The following is a 19314-nucleotide window of genomic DNA, read 5'->3' as shown; positions in this document are numbered from 1 at the left end:
CTTTGGTTTAACTCTGACAGACAGCTACTGGGGGCAAGTTCGTCCTTTCACCACGAGGTTTGGAGAGGGGGTGTTACCAGCTGTCAACAGAGGAACATCATGCCATGGATTTCTACTCAAAAAAGTGCAATTAAAGCACTTTCCCCTCCTCGTTGTCCTTACACAGAACTCACTGCTCTGTTTTTGTTGTGATTTACAGGAAGAAGATAAAAGCAAAAATCCTGATCTGGCTTAGAACTGGATAGCTGTGTGAGGCTCAGCCAGTCACATCCTGAAGGCTGATAAGGAAAAGGAAGTTGACAAAAGAAATATTCTTGATATCTTCATTTTGCACGGTTCCACCATAAGTACCGCAATGCAAAATGAGAAAAATTACAAGAATGAAATAGGAAAAAGTGTCAGTTAACATATCACGAAAACTGATAAACAAGGGTATGCATTACAGTAATTAGCACTATGCACCTTTGGCAAAGTTTTGAATTTATCAGTGGTCAAAGCAATGCGTTTTTTAAAGTTATACTGAAATAGAACAGGACCTGTGTGTTCTAAGAACAACCAAGACGATTGTGGAAAATAAATTATTACGTGACATTCATTTGTAATTTCGCGGCGACTGACCTAATAGTTGGGTTCCCCATCTTGGTGAATAGGAAACACCCACGCGCATCATGGACACCCAAATGCACAATTTGCTCTTCACAGAAAGTGCATACGCACGATGAGACCACCGCTGGGGAGAATGTTGTAAATATGCTTTACTCGTGCATTAATTCTGATTCCATATTACGAAGAATTTGTGTAGCCTATTGCAAAAAAAAGTGGTCTATCCACGGATATGTTCAATTGTATTAAGAATTGGTAGTTTCTACATTTGCGTCTGCCGAAGTAGTAAATATTGGCTACGACTTCGAATTTAATCAATCTATGACTCGGCTACCCATAGAGACAATTCTTATAAACGGGTCAGTTTGCAAAACCCCGCTGTTGTTTGTATTGCAATAATACCTATTTTCACAACAAATTATGTTTAATAAAACATAACCCTACCCACTTTCTTTCCATTCAGAGTCTTGGGCTGGTTTTATTACCAAAGTAAATTATGTAGCACTCTCCATGTAATGGTTTTGTTATGCCAGTTTAGTGAACTTGATTTTAACTAGCAGGAACGTGTGTAACTGATCTATTCAAGGTTTGTGTGTGTGTGACGTAAACGTGCAATCAACATGCTGCACAAACTGTCAGCGGATAAAAATGCCACTGCAGCTGGTCTAAATATTATCCTATAAGTTTGTGATCAGCTGTAATACCTGCAAGTTACACAATATTTCTCTACTTACTTTTCAACATCACTTGCTAAAGAAAAAGTCGATGAGAAAAAGCTTGCAGGTACTGGAGTAGCCTACACAAGTAGATTCGCCTAATCCTAGACTGCATGACATTTTATATCCACACCCACACGTAGTCCTGCTGTATTCAGTTATTTTAAAACGAGACATTAACAACCCAAATTTTACAAAATCTGAACAAATTATTCCACAAGCAAACGCTGAAAAGAGGAAAGTAGGCTACTTTGCATTAAATTGCATCTCTTACTCTTTTGTGGTGGTTTGGTGGCCAGTGCAGAAATGTGTTTTTGCAAACTGATGACTTTGTTCTCAAGCGTTCCCGACCGGTGATAAATGGACACAAGTTCCCCTTCCAGCTCTTCCAAGATGCTGACCGACTGCCTTGATAAATCCGAAAGCTGCCTGAGTATTGAGCACAGAGTGAAGCCGCATACATCCACCAAGTCCCCGAAAATTGCGCTCTGTCGCTTTGTGTCACCTTTAGAGACATCTTTCGGGACTATTGTCCTCTTGCAGAAAGGCATTTTCTATCTTTTTCCCGCCTTTCCCGAAGTACCCTCTCCGAAAAACACGAGTACTCCGGGCGCAACAAGCTCGCGGTGCTGTTGGAGAACCTCGCTAAGAATTGCGATTACTGTACTGTATTTTCATTTTTTTCGTTTTTGCATTACAATTGATTGTCCACTGCGCGGAGCTCTCTTCAGCGGACGCCGCATTCCTTCCAAATCGAAACCTGTAAGTTTCAAATCTCCATGTCTTCCGACAGCTGCATAGTAGAATACCAGACTTTGAACGTGACTTTGCGCTGAGCTGTATTTCTGCAACAGTTAGGAGCTGGCTACGTTGCTGAGCGAAATGCAAATCGCTTATACAAAATCAAGCGGGTGTGACTAAATGATAGCTGTTTGCTTGGATACTATCTCCTAGCGCATATTAAACTTAAGTAATTTCACTTTATTTTAAATAGCCTTCATTTGAGCCTAAAGTAGGCTAAGTGTTTTAACAATAAAGATAATACGCCCTTGTTCGTGATGACTTACAGAGCAGTAGAATTAATAAACCAAGAATACAAATAACATAACCTGCTCCAGCCAGGTAGGTTGTCCATAACCACAGCTCTGGCTGCATCTTCAGGACATGGCTATCCTACAACCCTCACACTCTTTTACATATTAAATCTGCTGATACTCTTTCAGCTGAACGTGAATGCAGCAATAAACTATGGAGTAAAACCACTCTAAAGAACACTAAGCTTAAGAGCAGGCAGTTTTAACAGCTGTGCTGGCCAGTCTGTGCAATTCCGATGTTGAAACATATACCGGTTTTGCAATGCTCTGCCCTATTCTTCTTCAAATATAAAAACGCCCCCTACACATCTGGTTTCCCCCACCCAAAAGGGAGCTGGGCCAGCTTGGATGTTTGTGTAAGCCACTCCGCCCAGCATGATACTCCGGTGGCCCGAAGAGAAGCCTGCACGGGGGAGGACTGACGCAGCACACGTCGCCGAACACTCTAATCTTATCAAGAACTATGCTCTCCGTGGCTGAAGTCTTATCACATGGATGTAATTGATCAGAAACATCTGCCTCCCCCCAAAAGCCAACCATGAATGTTCCCATTGTTCCCGGTCCTGCTGACCCACTCCAGTGCTTCAAACAGCCGAGAAGAAACACTCCTGAACCACCAGCACTCCCACCCCCTTTTATTTGAATTCTTTTGTTTTTCATTTTTCTTTCCATTTCTTTTTTTTCCACCTTCTCTGGCTTGCATTCTGCCAAAATCCATTTTCAGGCCAAGGACCTCCAGGGTAATCAGATCAAAGTAATGTTTTTTATGAAGGAAACAAATAATAAAAATGGTGAGGGCCAGAACACGTCTGGTGAGGCTCACTTCTTGTTTTCAAAGGAAGCCTGTCAGCATCGTAGTTAGTATCAACCCAGAACCCTTTTGAAAAATGGATTGACTGGAGGCAAAGCACAGGAACATAATACAGAACCCTGCTGTCAATGGCATTCAGGTGCTAATGCCTTTCAGCAACAACGTAAATAACTCTATTATTAACTACTATTCTACAACTAAGTCACATGACTCCAAAAGCACAAAATAGCTCACCATACATCTGATCTATTGACAATAAATGTTTTATAATACACAAGCAATCTGGAATATTGCCCTCTTCCAGCAAGCAGAATAGTGTAAGGAAATTCACCATGGCCTAATCGATGTCATCCTGCCCTGCCCCTCAGTACCCAGAGCACAACATGAGCACACAATAGTGCAGAACACGAGGTTGCCAAGGCCAAACCTGACGGTTCACAGGAAACGATCGGGCCCCAGAGACACTTGATGGGCAGAGTACGTGGATGTCCTAAAATAACCCAAGGACAGCGTGGCCTCTGTGAGCAGCGTTGTGTCCTGTACCGGTCCGGGCCCCCGGCAGGGTTTGCGGTTCTGGACCACGCCACGCCCGCTGTTCCAGGCTGCAGGAAGAACAGGCTGTGGCCCAGCAGTGCCCATATGGTCTTCTGGATCTGTCAGATCGGCGAGAAAAACGCACACGCCCTTAACAGCCAGGCTGGGAGAGACCAGCAGCCGGTTCCAAGAAAAAATATATTTGCCGGGCCATCCGTGAGGTAACCGCGAAGGAACCGGGACCACAGCTCTCCCCCCCCCACACTCTGTAGATTTCAGCCCTAAATCACCCGAAGGGTATAAAACCAGACATCCTACACTCTATAATTAAAACCAAAAATGTAAATATAGTGACAATGCCAAAAAAGCTCCTAACTGGAGGCCAATGAGTCAAAGCAGCCTACAGATGTTGAACAGGCACTATATCAAAAAGCTCGGCAGCACTGCTAAGCTAAATGCAACAAGGGGTTTATTTTAATACCCCTTCCTTTAAAAAATCCATCCGCTGATACCGTTTGGTCCTAGTTAGGGTTGCAGTGGCAACAGGACAGGCAGAGATGTCCCTCTCCCGAGCAGCTTCCCCCCTACTGCTCATGGGGGATCCCAGGCATTCCCAGGCTAGCTGGGAGATGTAGTCCCTCTGTATCCTGGGTCTGCCCCCAGTCAGATGTTCCCAGTACACCTGCTAAGATCCGCTGCACCCAATTGGCTCACAACCCTTTCTACCCCGACTAGTGAATAAGACCCCAAGATATTTCAACTCCTCCACTTGGAGCAGTTGCTCTCCCCCTCAACTGAAGAGGACAAGCCATTTTTTTCTGTTTACAAATTGTTTCCTGTAAAACTAAGTACCAGAACTTTGGAAAATTACCAAATGATGGTTATTGCGCAAGAGATTGATTCACCACTGTACAATTCCACAGGTTGAGTGAGCCAGGCTCATTGAGGGGAGCATAACTCACATCCTGTTATAGCTGCAGACAACCCCCCACATTTAAAATGTGCTTTTTAATATTTTAGAATGTTACACCATCAAATGAAAAATGCCATCAAGAGCAAACTGACATCAATTCCACATTACAAGTTAACTTTTAATTATGTTCTCAGACCACAGCTATTTTTTCTTGGTAGTTGTATACCTGTATTAATTTCCCTCCAAATAAGCAAAAACTTAATATAAAATGTATATAATGCAAAAAAAAAAAAAAAAACAAGGCCAAAATAGTATTTTAGTTTTAGTATTTAGGTTAGTTTGTGAAAGCTGACTAAATAACTGGATCCTACATTAATCCCAAAAACAGTTTGAACCCCAATCCCAACCCATAAAGTAAATATCCAGAGACGTTGTGTGTTTTTGTAAATAACTTTTTATTGAAATCGGTTTGCGGTGACGGGAGTAAGGAGCCGCGGTGCTGGCTGGGCTTAGCTGCTGCCCTGCTTGGCGGCCAGTCTCTTGTCCCTCTCCTCGGCAATGGTCAAACGGATTCCCTTTCCGCGGGGCAGGGAAACCCATGGCTTGTTGCCCTGGAAGGACAGACACACAGTCGGGATTTTAGAAGATGAAATCTCAACCCAACTGACACAGTACATCACATCCCTGCAAGTATTTGCTATAAGTTCAAGTCCGCTTTTTAACTACATGAAAACTAGCATTTTCCAGAATTTAAACCAATATGAAGGTATTTTAGAATGCATTCAATAAGGTACAAACAGCATCCGTGGCAATCTCTACACTTCCTGATCTAGAACAATTTCATCATTCTGAAACCTATACCTAGCAACAAAAATTATTGAGAACAGAGAGATCAACTGGTGGATGACTTTAAATTGGCCTACTTTAGCAATCTACGCAAGTCATGCAAATGAAATCCGGCACTGCTTTCCCACCCGAACGGTTGCCTGAGGAACCGGTGCGACCGCTCCCCTTAGCCGTGAGCTCACTCACCTTGCCGATGACAAAGATGTTAGACAGCCTGGTGGCAAAGCTGTTGCCGGTGCTGTCCTTCACGTGCACCACGTCGAAGGAGCCAGGGTGCCTCTCCCTGTTGGTGATCACCCCGATACGCCCCAAGTTGGCACCACCAGTCACCATGCACAGGTTAGCTGCAGAAAGAGGCTGCTTATGAGGGGAACACAGCCGCGGGCCCAGGCCCATCTGAGATACAACAGACTGACCAGAACGTGTTGCCATGGCGTGACTGAAGGGACAGTCCGACTGAAGAGCTACTAATGCACAACTTTGCACAACTTGCACTGAATGCAAACATGGCAGACAAAATGCTTGGAGTAGAACCACTTCCTGCCATTGAGTAGCTTTTTATGGGAATATAAAGCAACCCAACAATTTAGTTCAAAATCTCAGAATTAGATATTAAATTGGGGGATGAAAAATTACATTACCAGAAAAAAGGTTCAAATTAAGGCTAAAATTCTTCATTTTAAACAATGCAAAAAGTATAGCCCAGTAATGTAATGAAGAGCTACTCTACTTACCGGTATCAAACTTAATGAATTCTGTGATCTTGCCAGTGTCCAGGTCAATGCGGACAGTGTCGTTGACCTTGATGAGGGGATCAGGGTAGCGGATGGTGCGGGCATCATGCGTGACCAAGTGGGGGACACCCTTGGTGCCAATCATGATCTTCTTCACTTTACAGAGCTTGTACTACAGGTAGGAGGAAACTCAGAATCAACACAGTTCAGCACAGATTTCACTTCTTCAGCCAAGTCATTTCATACACAATGGCTACATTACACCTCAATATAAATAAACCCATGTACAAAAATCATTGCTGTGCATCTTTATGTATGGAGTGCCCACAACATAGGGCCGAGTAGCCCAAGCAGCCCTTTGAGCAGCAAACTTGCATTTTTACAGCGGAGAGAAGACCCTCAGGTTTGCCTTCCCAACTATGCATTTAGCAGATACTCTGATTTAGAGACTTACTACAGTACATGCATACAGGTACTCAGGAGGGGGACTGAGAGGACAGCCCCTTTGGGGAGGGGTCAGTAAAGCAGCCAATGAACGCAGTGCCTGCCCTGTCAGAGGTCCCGGCTCACCTTGGCTTCCTCGGCGGTGATGCGGTGGACGGTGAAGCGGCCCTTGACGTCGTAGATCAGGCGGAAGTGCTCTCCAGTCTTCTCAATGCTGATCACATCTAAACACAACATAGGAACAGCAACTAAGTGGCTGAAGTCTATCGCCTGACCACAAAAAAGGACAATTAAGCACTGCAACCACCACCATCAAGAGTCAAGTCTTAATGCAATCACCCATTTCACCTCCCACTTAACAGTTCTACGGTTCACAACTGAACAGGCAGCGTCACTTTCAGTCAACATTCACGTATCAGTAGAAGTCTGAGCAAATAACATATCTCTACGGGCACCTAAAAATGCTTGATGCCTCAATATGCTGTTCATGAGGTGAAAAAACAGATCAAAAATAAAAACTTTAGTTCATTCCAAGGAACAGACATGAATGCTGCCACACTCGACAATATTCACAGGTCTACTCAGTAAAATGAAATTGCATCAGATAAGGATTAGTGGTTACAGCACTGGATTCCAGACCCGAGAGCTATGGGCTTGACAATCACAGGACAATACTGTTCCCCCTAAGGAAGAGCTCTTCACTCCAAATGACCCCAAAAGACATGAGACATTTATCAAACCCCAATCACCACAACAATTAGCGGTCAGAAAAGTACAAGTATATCAAGCAAGCAGATGCATTTTACACTAGAATAAGTAGCACAATATTCCCAACAGCATCACACACCACAAAGACGCTACAAAAGAGAATTCCAAATGACACATTTGGCTCCAACAGAGCAATGCTTAATGGTGATCTATCCTCACTAAAGCTAAAGCCTTGGCATGAGGCAACATTTTTGATTAAAACATGACCTTCAATAAAGTTTCAGCAGCTTCAACGAGGGAGCCACATTTCAGTACTCATATACGTTTCCCCTTTGGCCTGCAGCTAATTTAATTTAGGATGCTTTTATGGCAAACATTTCAAAGCTGAACCAGTTTCAGGTCTGAATGTTACCCGGAAAGCAAGTGCCAGTCGTAGAAAAACTGTCAGATAAAACCGTGAGTTATACCTGGAACGCTGCTTAGTTCCTACAGCTTAGTTCCTATACACAAGGTTCTGAAATTAGATGAAAACCAGTAAACCCTGCAGTTGTATACAAGACGTTTACAAGATGCCTATGAGTCTGGTAAAGCCTGCAGCACTCGTTCATACAAGAGCAACACTGATGGATATGACCATGGCACAAAAACACAGCTGCTTACTATTTTACTGACCTCCATCATACAAGAGCTCCAATCAAATTCATTCTAGGTCAGCTCATTCAGTGTGGAGGCCACTTGCACTTCAACAAGTTCCGTGCAACTAAGTGGGGCCATGCCTACAGAGAGGACACTCACATCTGAGTATTGGTTCAACTGTGAGTGCACAACCACTGAACTCCGAACATTAACAAATGACCAAAGAGTGGGCGGATAATTCAGGTAGGTACGCTCGCCATGCAGAACTCACCCATGAAGCCTGTGGGGTAGGTGACGTCGGTGCGAACCTTGCCGTCAATCTTGATGAATCTCTGCATGCAGATTTTCTTGACCTCATCTCCAGTCAGGGCGTACTTCAGCCGGTTCCTCAGGAAGATGATGAGAGGGAGGCACTCCCTCAGTTTGTGGGGGCCAGTGGAGGGGCGAGGAGCCTGCAACCCAAAAGATAGAAGCAAGTGCTTATTCTCAAGGGTGACGCTGACAGTGTTCGGGATAAAGGATTCACAGGGCTTCTTAATAAAACATTCAAACAAGCGACATGCCCTACAGCGGTAGCATCTGAGGTAACGTTCCCAGCTTCACTCTGAGACCAGGAAACAAATCACGCTATGCTGGGGCCACCTACCTAGATAAGGACGATCAGCTACGTGATATGTACCCCTTACTCAACTTCGAGAAACATTTCTTTATTTGCAGTACTTACGAACACGCCGGTGAGCTTGTCCAGCATCCAATGCTTCGGCGCTGCCACGCGCTTCAAGTGTTTCTTCGGTCCTCGAGCCTAACGGAAATAAAAATACCCGTTAGTCATTCACCCAGAAACGAAAGCTATCATTTAAAATTTGCCAAAAAATGATGCTAGCTTGGAGCCCAGTAAGCACACATCCTCTCAGAATTTCCCGAGTTAGCCATCACACTAGCGTAACGTTAGCGGAAAATGTCAATGTAGACAACGTGAACAGTCATAAAGTGGATTAAACGCCACAAAAATTCATTTATCTATATTCAAAAAACATTTCACCGAATGCAACACAAGACAGAAAACAGCACACATCCACCAAAATAATGCAGTTCAAGAGAAAAGCAAGCTTGCGGTGCTTTCTATTACTATTAGTGCTGGTTCCGACCGGGGCCTAACTTCAGAGCCGCTTACTACGATTAAGACTCCAAACACAAAACTTTCCAAATTATATATTTTCAGAAATTTCCGTCTGAATTGCATTTCGAATTAAGGTAATTAACAAAACCACAGTATCGGCCTGAGTGGACACACTGCCACATCGCAAAGCATTGGTGAACGAAGTGTGATGGATTCATATTTTGAACTATTTTTCTTTACACTACGGCAGACTTTAGGAAGACAATATTGGGATATATTATTTATACACATATTATATGTGCAATATTTCAGTGAGGATGGAACACACTACAATCAGAAAAAGGGATGTTATTAGGTGAATTTCAACATGAAGTGAAGAGAAAATCTGCTCACCATGGCGGAGTCTGCGGGAAAAGGACCTCCTACTTTCAGGAAGACGATGATAACGACGAAGGGGATGGGTGCCGGTGAGGGACAATGTAAACGGGTGTACTACTTTGTTTATATCTGCCCTCTAGCGTGGAGGTCTTGAAAGTACAATCATAATTTAAACTTTTTTTTTTTATTTTTTTTTAACTTTTTTTTTTTAAATATTCAGCGATATTCAGCTAAATAATCTGGCAAAAAAAGTCATGGTTGCCGTTTTATTCATGACAAGACAACGATTATTATTATTATTATTATTATTATTATTATTATTATTATTATTATTATTAATAATAATAATAATAAAATAACATTTTGCACTGATGTTGATATTGAATAAAATGAAAGAAAAAGAAAACCTAAAATAAGGCTGAATGCAATTTGACTGCTGGAGTGGTATCCTAGGATATCCTTGGCAGTACTTAAAAGTGATTTGTTCTCTCTTCTGTATGCATCAAACATTTGCATTGTGTTGCATATTTTCAAATGTAATCATCTTCAGCCAGTTTTCATGTGTAATCATAAGGAACAAAAAACATATTACCTCTCAGGAAGAGTGGTGATCAGCACATGATGTTTTTGAAATTGTACTGAGAGGAAATCAGCCAGACAGGCAATTCAATATAACAGTTTTACATTATCCCAATTATTCTAAAAATGTAACTATAAAATCCTAGATTTTGTTCATGTATTTTCAAACCAATGCCATTTTACACACATGCATGCTCCGTGAGTCTTTTTGAACGAGTAAGTTCACATGGTGACAAGGGCATATTCTACATACAGTGTACTCACTGCAGAACTTAAAGAAGATACAAAATGAAAACAGTGATGTCAAGTGGAGATTCCTCTTGCAGTCTCAGCTATACAGACTCTCTGGTTGTGGCCTATTGCCTGAATATATCTTTCTTTTAATAAACTTCTTCAAACCCTAAAAATTAACCTGCAAATAAATGACAAAATTTATGATTGAAAAACAGACATTCATTTTTCTAAAATGATCTTAAATAGTTTAATAATAGTATTATTTTAGTTGCATTTCAAGCAAAGAAATAATGATTCATTTAAATTTAATGGCATTTGAAGAAAATGTAACTACAACTTGTGTGTTAAAAATGAATTAATTGGTGAAAAATATATCCGAGTCACTGGCACATATTTATCTTATTGGTTACATAGTGTGGGTGATAGAGGTCGTAACTGGCTGAGATCAGATTGAGGCCACCAGAAGCCTGTCCACTTTTCATTTAGTAGTTTTTTTTCCAGAGCATGTGTGTGTGTGTGTGTGTGTGTGTGTATACATACACACATACATATATATATATGTGTGTGTGTGCGTGTGTGTGTGTGTGTATCAGTGTGATGTATTTGTCTTTAAATTGAAATTCATATATTATTTTGTCCTGACTCTTCATAAGTTACATTAACTGTACTCTTTCTGTCCTAATGTTTGCTTCCTTTTAGACTTTCTTTCAGGATGGCTATCTCTGTCAGGAAATGCCAGCACAGGGAACAGAGGTCCTCTGTTTATTTGGTGTCAGATAAAGCATTGCTTGAGCCTGTCTGTTCCTCAGCCAAATGTCAGAATCTCCACTGAGCAGCATCTTTCTCATGCCACAAATCTCTGATTTTTGATGCTGCATAGTCGTTACATCAAAAAATAATCTTTATTTCCTTTTTGTTTTATGTTAATTTAGACCACTATTGAATGTCCTTAGCTGTCTGATACTTTGGTTCATAACCTCTGAGCCAAAAGGGCCATTTAAATACTTTTAGATGGATGGATATAATTTTCTTAAGTATAACATTCCATAACTGTATTATCTAAACATGACATCTACCTAGTGAGCTACATAAGAACCCCAGGGAGATGAATGTTTTGTACACGTTGAGGATTTCGGTATTATTAGTTCATAATGAATGACACTAGATGGCGTCAGTACTACACAACATAGAAATTGGACAAACCCTGTGGACAAACCCGCTTTCGTGATCAATTACGCACGATGTTAGAAATTATTTAAATTGTTGTTTACAAGTGCCAGATCATGTCAATGTTTTAGCAGTAATGATTCAGTATCATTCTGAATACAATATTTTAAAGTGTGCCCCCCCCAAAAAAATCTTGTTTTTATGCAGTTCTTTAAAATATTAAGGATTTTCGTCTAAGAATAATAATTACATTTCTATACGCTTTAATGTATAAGGTGTTTTCCAGTGTCATAAACGATAGATTTAATTATTGCTCAGGAAATCATAAGATAACTCACAGTTTTTGAAGAGTTTATTTCCCAAAAATGCAGAAAATAACAAAATACAAGTATTTAAATATGGTGCAATAGTTGTACATCTTTTCATAGAAATATACAAGAGGCAATGAAAGTGCTAAACAAAATTAAAGTAGATTATAATTCACTCCGTGATTTCAACAACAAAACGTATTTTCAATAAATTGATAAACAAATGTTACCTCCTCTTCTTAGACAATGATCTCAAAATCACCATTTAAAGAAAGATGGAAAGCATGGGAAACAGGTGACTAAATTAATATTCATGTTAACATTCTTGATTTGATTTCATAATCAAATTCTTTAGAGTTCCCACCCCCATTACAAAGAAAAACTGTGGTCGACAAAAATGCTATGAAACTCCACAAACTGGCACAAACATTGAAAGCAAGTTTAGCAGTGGTTAGTTAAGCTGCTCTTTCCATATAGCATTGCCTGTGTTTTGACTAGGAAGAAATGGTTTCACAGACAATTGTTTGCAGAAGTCAGTAAATTACTTTTGGTTGCTGTGGCAATTCCTAGGCGAAAAACCCACAATTTACAAAGCTAATGCACATGCATACTCACACATTCTCTCTCCCACACACACACACAGACAGTCCAGTAATCCAGCAACTGGAGCTACATCATTCTTGAAACATTTATAACTCGACTTAGGTTTACACCTGCTTTTGGTTGTTGAACTGATATCCCCATATCACTAGATAACTACAGTATTTTAAAGAAGTGGTAGTTACCTGTACAGTATTTTCCCCTATGCTTAAATACTATGCTTAAATTCCCCTATGCTTAGAATTTGCTTAATTTTAAATATAAATGTGTGAGAACCTTAACAATACAAAGTGGAAAATGATTCTCACCCGTTCTTTTGTAACAATAAGTACTGACTAATGGATTGATTAAGTAACACTTCAGACATTTTACAACAATGCATTCTTTAGTAACAAGAATGCCGAGTCCTTCAGTCTAAAGCTCATTTTCCATACCCAGCAATCATTGAAAGTACTGAGCTACAATAGTTACTGAAGAGCAAGCAGTTCTTTCTCAGTGTCACAGAATCAAGGGGAAAACTGTCAGTCGCTGTCCCTACAGAATTACATGGTGACAGGAAGACTGTTGAAGGGGAAAAACAGACGGGCCTCTCATTAATTTATTTAAATATAGAAAGCGCTGGTGAGATCAGGTTCCTCTGTGACCAATGCGACCAGCTTTACGTGATGCAACACATTGCCTGCCTGTCCCCTGCTCCTCCCCTGCAAAACACACACACACACACACACACACACCTTCCTAATGCTGGGATAACAGAACAAGCACAGAACAGATCCCCATTTCACAGCCCCTCCTTCAGTTACAGGATAGTAATATCACCCTGGCACACAGGAGGCCCACAGAGCTGCACTGACACAGACATCCAGCCCCTGGGCTCAGGTGAAACCCTTTGTCTTCCAGGGGCTATTTAAAGAGCCGCCTCCTCATATTTAGCCCCGACCGATAAAATATCAAAGGAGAGCCCACTTTCAGTCAGAAAACAAAAGTACAAATGATTAATATACACCTCTGTTGCTTGTAGCTCATTTTACAGGGTCTCTGTGGTATGGAGGTATTGTTAAGTGTAACAAACTGAAATAATCCCATTACAGCAGCCTGCTAGGGCTGCTACAGTAATAGTAAAAAAATCCATTGGGTGGTGAAGGTAAAGAAAAAAGTAGCCTTAAATTCATCTTGACCTCCTTTGGTGTGGAATCATTCCTCCTCTGCAGCATACTCCTCAGCACCACGCATTGAAATAAATGAAGCTTCTTTTGTAATATCGACACAAGGAAAAGAAAACTATAGACATACTGTCCTTCTGGGTCAGACTGCACACAGAAAGAGTCACGGTCCTCTTCTCCAGCACAAGAAGGCAAATATATTCACTTTGGAGTATTTACATGAATGCAACAATGCACAGGCCAAAAAAAAAAAAAAAAAATTTTGCTTGATTCTTTGAATCCCCTTCCCACTAGGTCCACCATGCATGTGAGCTCAGCCACTACACTCCTTTTGAAAAGAAGAACGTGTGATTATTTTAACAGGATTGTCCACAGTCATGAAGCAACATTGACAGGAACTTCAACCTCTCTGGTCAGGAGAATGCAAGGCTTATATGGTACAGACACACACTCACACACACACGTGTAAAGAACTGGAAAAGGAGTGGCACATCAGTCTGTGTTCTTCAGCGCAGCGGACAGACGGGAAGGGGAGAAAGGACAGGTGCGGTCGCGTGTCAGGGTCAGCAGCCGGCGGAAACGTCCGAGATGAAGTCAAACTCGTTTTGGCCCAGCCACAGCTCCGGCAGCTCGTTGGCCCGGTCCAGACCCAGCTCCACCACCAGCGACATCAGGACCTCCTCGTCCACGGGGTCCGAATCGATGATGCCGGGCCCCTGGGCCGTCCCGCCGGAGCCGATCTGCACGGGCCCCGCCGCCGTCGCGCCGAAGCCCCTGGGGGGCCCTGCAGAGGTGCCCGGGGGCCCCGTCAGACTCTGGTAGTGGCTGTTGAGTTTCTGGAGCTGCATGCTGGCCAGCAGGTGGGGGCCCGGCTGTAGGCTGAAGGGCTGGGGCTTGCCATGGGTGGAGGGGGAGGAGGAGTGCAGGCCGGAGGGGGAGAACTGGCTGTTGGCCTTGCCCGAGCCCTGGTAATGGAGGATGGCCACTGACTCATGGTCCTTCATACTGCAGCTGGAGAACAGCAGGGAGCTCATCACCTGGGCACACCTACAGAGGAGGACATGTGTTGGTACATAGCCTGGCAGCAAAGAGAGGCACAGGGGCTGTACACATAGACAGCTGAGAATCATCCTGTTGGCACATCATTAAATAATGCTTTGCTTATTTTTAAATCTAGAGGTAAGGTCACCATTTTTATATTTGATGGGCCAGCACTAACTACATGGGCATTTGCAAGAACTCATTTCTTTCATGGGTTTATCCAAATTATTAATATTTTATGATCGTCTTATTGAACCTAAGAGATCATAGCAAGTTCCATCCTTTAAAATTACTCTTGAAATTACAGTTGCAATATCTCTCACCTCAATGACCTTGCAATTAACCCATTATCTTAAAGATAGATTAACCAAGGAAAAGCCATTACCAGTTGGAGAGTAACAAAGAACAGAGAAACTGCAAACCCTCAGTGCAGATTTGAGACAGGATGCATCACACGACAGAGCAGACACATACTACTCTGCAAAGATGCTACTTAATTCCCCAGTTACTATCAATTCCCTTCAAAAGCCACACCAAAACAAGAAACAAAGGACTGAAGAGGCCCATAAAATAATCCCACACTTCCTTCAAACAGACATTTCCTATTCACTCCTAACTGTAATGAGGCAGTCCTTTGGGAAAGCTAATCACTTAATTATGCATGTCACTCCACTCCCTCTCCCATCCCTCCCGAGCTGGTGGCAATGCAGGTTAACAGCTCTGTAACACTGAAGTGAAACCTTGCTAACTCTCACTACTTCAGACCTGGCAGCTGGTCCAGTTGAATTTTAAACAAAAAAAAACAAAAACTCATGGTTCCTAACCTACTGCTCGATTGAAAAATGAGATTAAGAAGAACAGCAGTAGTACAAGCCCAGGAATGATAGGAATTTTCTTGGCTTCTCCAACTCATTCTTTCTGCTTATTTGGCATGTTGGAAATGCAATATGGCTGCCTTGTTCTTTAACTGTCCTTGTTTAAGTACACTTCTTTGAAATATTTCTCACTCCTGACATGCCTTTCTTGCCAGATCATGGAATAATTAGGCTATGGATGGAATAATTGTTTTCCCACCCTGGTTCCAGGAACCCAGAAACTCACTGAGCTGGAAAGGGGATGGGGGGTTTGAACAAAAATAAATGCTATATCTACCCATCTAATTTGTCCCCATTTTCAAGACCACAAATACACTGTGTTGCATTGCTTTTGCAGTTAATTGAGAAGATATTTTTTCTCTAACTCAGATAATACCTCAGCTACCAACTCAAACCAATTGAGTAGGACTTCAAATTGCAACACCATCATCATAGGTATCTGGAATTATGGGTGTAAAACATTGAAATAACCAATCAAGTGATTTCTGAATGGGGTGTTTCTGCAACAAAAGGTGTCATCTAATCCGAAGAGAATACTTAGTACCTTGCAGTTTAATGTTTTGGGATTGTGTTTCCCCTGGACTTCTGGAGTTATTCAAAACGACCTAACAAAGCCTATGGACTCCTAGACCCAGACCACGTGAAGATAATTAGTGCGTGCCTGGCCCTCTCGACTTCACAAAACAGTCAGTTTTCAGCTGAGTAGCTTGGGGCATATAAACATAGAACTGCGCGAAGCTTCAGTGAAATAGTGGATAAAGTACACTATAGGTTCCCATCAGAACGCGGTCTTGTATTTAGTGGACTGAAAATGACGTCGGCCTACTCGATAATAGTTCAGTGTGCCTATTTTTAAAGGGATTTTTATCTATTTATGTATTTATACATTTATTTATTTATGGAATGCAGGATGTACTGAATTCATTTTGATAACGCATACGTCACAATTACGGTGTTCAACATCTACATATTTGATTGAACAATTAAGACCTTCCTGTTTGATAAAGGCAAATTATTCTTTTTGGCCAATTGACCTCTTTTCCAAGTTAATAAAGTTAAAACCCATGACTGAAAATTACCGTTTTTGTTATTACTTCCAAATGTGGCGAATATGATACTTACTTCCCCACCAGTTCCATTTCTATTTCAGTTTGGCACGATGAAATCTATACCGGCTAAGCATAAAGATGTTTTGACAGATCTCAATTAGTACCATCAAAGACTTAATCGCACAATTCGCCCATCACCTTCAACGAATGTCTGGTTGTTAAAAAAAATAACCGAATGTATATTCATCTTTGAAATAATGTAGCCTACCCTCGGTGTGTTGGGGAAAGAGATTAAAGCAGACGATATCTAACAATTCAATTATTAACCCGACATTTATCCATCTACGAAGTGCAAACCAATGAATCATCAACCATCAACAACCTATTGCGACGATGTCTATATTTAAATGTAAAATGTAGCCTATCTATATATCATCTATACGTTTATTCATAGAAAACAATACATTTTGAACAAACTCATAACATTTTGAATGCGCAAGCAATTCAAAGTTTGATATTCTAAATAGAACACTCCAGCCTATAATGAAAAACGAAAGCATGCATTAAACCATAATTGTCTATTTTTCTTCCAAAATTAAAGTATTTCGAATTTTATCAAATAAAACTGAACGGTCCTTTCCAAAACAAGAACATGTTAAACTACCTACCTTTTATAAATCCGCTTTCAGCTCAGACTGAGTTGAAAATTAGGATGGTGATGTATCCAGTCGGAATTGACCAAATAATCAGTAGCTAACCAACTACTTAGAATTATATAGATGTCAGACTTGTTCGAAACAAATTCGTTATGCATTCGCGAACGTAGAGGGAAAAAATGTATATAGCCTTTATATCCTTAACTCAGCGCATTGTACCTTCAGGAGTTGTCTGTAGTTGTAGACTGACCGGTACCCGGAGAGTTCCCACAATGAATCGTTGCCTCATCAAAAGGATTAGCCTATATACACTGTCAGCGAGAGACTGAAGTGCGTCTATGGAGGGTCGCCACGACACCACGGAGTGGATTCACAGAAGAAATTGGACCGATGCGCAGTTTTGCACTTAGAATGAATATACCAAAACAAACATGTAGCAAATGAAGGAATTAATGAATGAACGAACGAACACATAAACAACTAAATAAATATATTTCTCTTTCTCTTTTTTCTACTGCATTCCAGTAACCGAAAAGACTCATGGACTATAGCTTACCATTTTCCCAAAGCACATACACACCAAAAATATGGCATCAACAAATTGATTAACCAATTAATTAACCAGGTAATTAACCAATCTTCTAAGAGGTGGTTCTTCATAATGAGTCGGCCTACTATCGCGCAATACCCCAGACAAACACGTAGACGTGCACCATGCAAGCTGATGGGACAGGATATAGCCCACGTTTTCTCCACAGTTTCCATCTAACCGTTGAGAAAATGAGCTAAGTGGGCAGATGTTCACTATTTACAAAAGGGTTCCCCAATCACTGGACCTATAGTTCTGTGTTCAATTATTGCCATTCATGAAAGCATAACGACCCAATCGGTTCTACGCACTTCACAAAACAACCCATGCAAGCACTTCTATGCTGACAAAAAAGTATGCACCAGGCGCAACACTGCAGTTCAGAAATAAGGAATAAGCATTATTATGTATTATGTAGGCTATATACGCCTGTGTATATAGGCTACACCTACTTACACATAGGATTAACACATCGATTTAATTAATGCACAACTAATTTACTAATATAGGCTACCTGTAAAATTAGGCTTCCAGATAAGATTGTCAGTTTCTCTTGTGTCAGGGGATGAGTAAAGATTTATCACACTGGTCTTCATAAACTGATTTGAACATCATTTTCTATTATTTTCATTCCCCCCCACCCACGCCCAAAAGGTCCCACGGTAGAGCATTATGACGAATATCTTCATACTTTCAAAATCTGACCGCACGTTGTCTTCAACAATTCAACCTTTACTTTCTGTTTGAATTATAGCTTCTTGGATGTATAAGACAATTAATACTGGGCACTCAGACATGCTGGAAGTGACAGCGTCTTTTTTTCTCAACTCGAAAAAGGCCGCATCTGTCCTGTTCGGCACAAAGCTCAAGTCATTCAGTCGGATAGGTCAGATGTGGATTAGACAATTGAGACTGATGGGAAGACGTACTGCTCTAGGGACGTTTTCTCCCTACTGGGAAAAAGTTATGCAAATTACAGAAACGGTTTTCAACCCCACCTTTATGTAGCCTAATACAAAGCCCAGTAGACGTTCATGACATTTACCAACTGGCTGACTCAGTAGATGATAGAATTTAAAAATAGACCAAGCCCACCTGACAACAGTCATCGAACCACATGTATAATGCAAATACATGATTCATTACATACACGAATATTTGAGTGTAGCACTACAGAGCAAACACGAACCTACTTTAAATAAAACGTTACTACACAGAAATGGTTATTGTTATTGGGAAAACAATGTATGGTATCTGGTAGACGACTAAAGCATTCAACCAACGCTTAAACCAAAGAGGGAAATTTGATTGCTTTGCATAAAAATCGTTAGGAAGTAACCAGTCACAAAGAACTTTACGAACAGGTGTATGATCACTAAATTGGCGTAGAAAACAAAGAGAATGGATGATTTATTTATTTATTTTTTACCAGAGACAAATAAAAAAATAAATATATAAAAGTAAAACACGGACTGGTAAATGGGACCGAGTGACTTTTCGAAAAAGGGAAATACAA

General features: G+C 41.1%; 3 protein-coding genes across 7 annotated transcripts in view; all 3 read right to left on the bottom strand.

Annotated features, from left to right (window-relative positions):
* nhsl2 (NHS-like 2) overlaps window positions 1-2651 on the bottom strand; it is a 59003-nt gene extending 56352 nt beyond the window's left edge. Inside the window, exon 1 of one of the 2 annotated variants that reach the window (XM_064328429.1) lies at window positions 1594-2651. In XM_064328429.1, the coding sequence (XP_064184499.1) occupies window positions 1594-1870 (277 nt within the window). In that variant the 5' untranslated portion in view covers window positions 1871-2651. The remainder of the gene's footprint in view (window positions 1-1593) is intronic. The other variant, XM_064328430.1, reaches the window with a different exon arrangement.
* A 2451-nt stretch (window positions 2652-5102) lies between these two features.
* On the bottom strand, window positions 5103-9634 carry LOC135251213 (small ribosomal subunit protein eS4). 2 transcript variants are annotated; one of them, XM_064328428.1, is made up of 7 exons: window positions 9553-9634; window positions 8764-8841; window positions 8311-8491; window positions 6822-6919; window positions 6252-6423; window positions 5704-5861; window positions 5103-5282 (listed from the first exon to the last, which is right to left on the bottom strand). In XM_064328428.1, the coding sequence occupies exons 1-7, from the start codon at window positions 9553-9555 to the stop codon at window positions 5181-5183; spliced, it is 792 nt and encodes a 263-aa protein (XP_064184498.1). In that variant the 5' UTR covers window positions 9556-9634; the 3' UTR covers window positions 5103-5180. The 2 variants fall into 2 exon arrangements, with proteins under 2 accessions (XP_064184498.1, XP_064184497.1); XM_064328427.1 differs by lacking the exon at window positions 9553-9634 and adding an exon at window positions 9169-9297.
* Window positions 9635-11851: 2217 nt separating this feature from the next.
* On the bottom strand, window positions 11852-17577 carry cited1 (Cbp/p300-interacting transactivator, with Glu/Asp-rich carboxy-terminal domain, 1). 3 transcript variants are annotated; one of them, XM_064328424.1, is made up of 2 exons: window positions 17429-17577; window positions 11852-14635 (listed from the first exon to the last, which is right to left on the bottom strand). In XM_064328424.1, the coding sequence occupies exon 2, from the start codon at window positions 14620-14622 to the stop codon at window positions 14152-14154; it is 471 nt and encodes a 156-aa protein (XP_064184494.1). In that variant the 5' UTR covers window positions 14623-14635; window positions 17429-17577; the 3' UTR covers window positions 11852-14151. The 3 variants fall into 3 exon arrangements, with proteins under 3 accessions (XP_064184494.1, XP_064184496.1, XP_064184493.1); XM_064328426.1 differs by having other exon boundaries at window positions 17415-17552; XM_064328423.1 differs by having other exon boundaries at window positions 17222-17499.
* Window positions 17578-19314: the final 1737 nt, after the last annotated feature.

Source organism: Anguilla rostrata, chromosome 3 (genome assembly GCF_018555375.3).
Source record: "Anguilla rostrata isolate EN2019 chromosome 3, ASM1855537v3, whole genome shotgun sequence".
NCBI lineage: Eukaryota > Metazoa > Chordata > Actinopteri > Anguilliformes > Anguillidae > Anguilla > Anguilla rostrata.
Note: the sequence above shows the minus strand (reverse complement) of the source record. Positions and strands in the feature narration are given on the sequence as shown.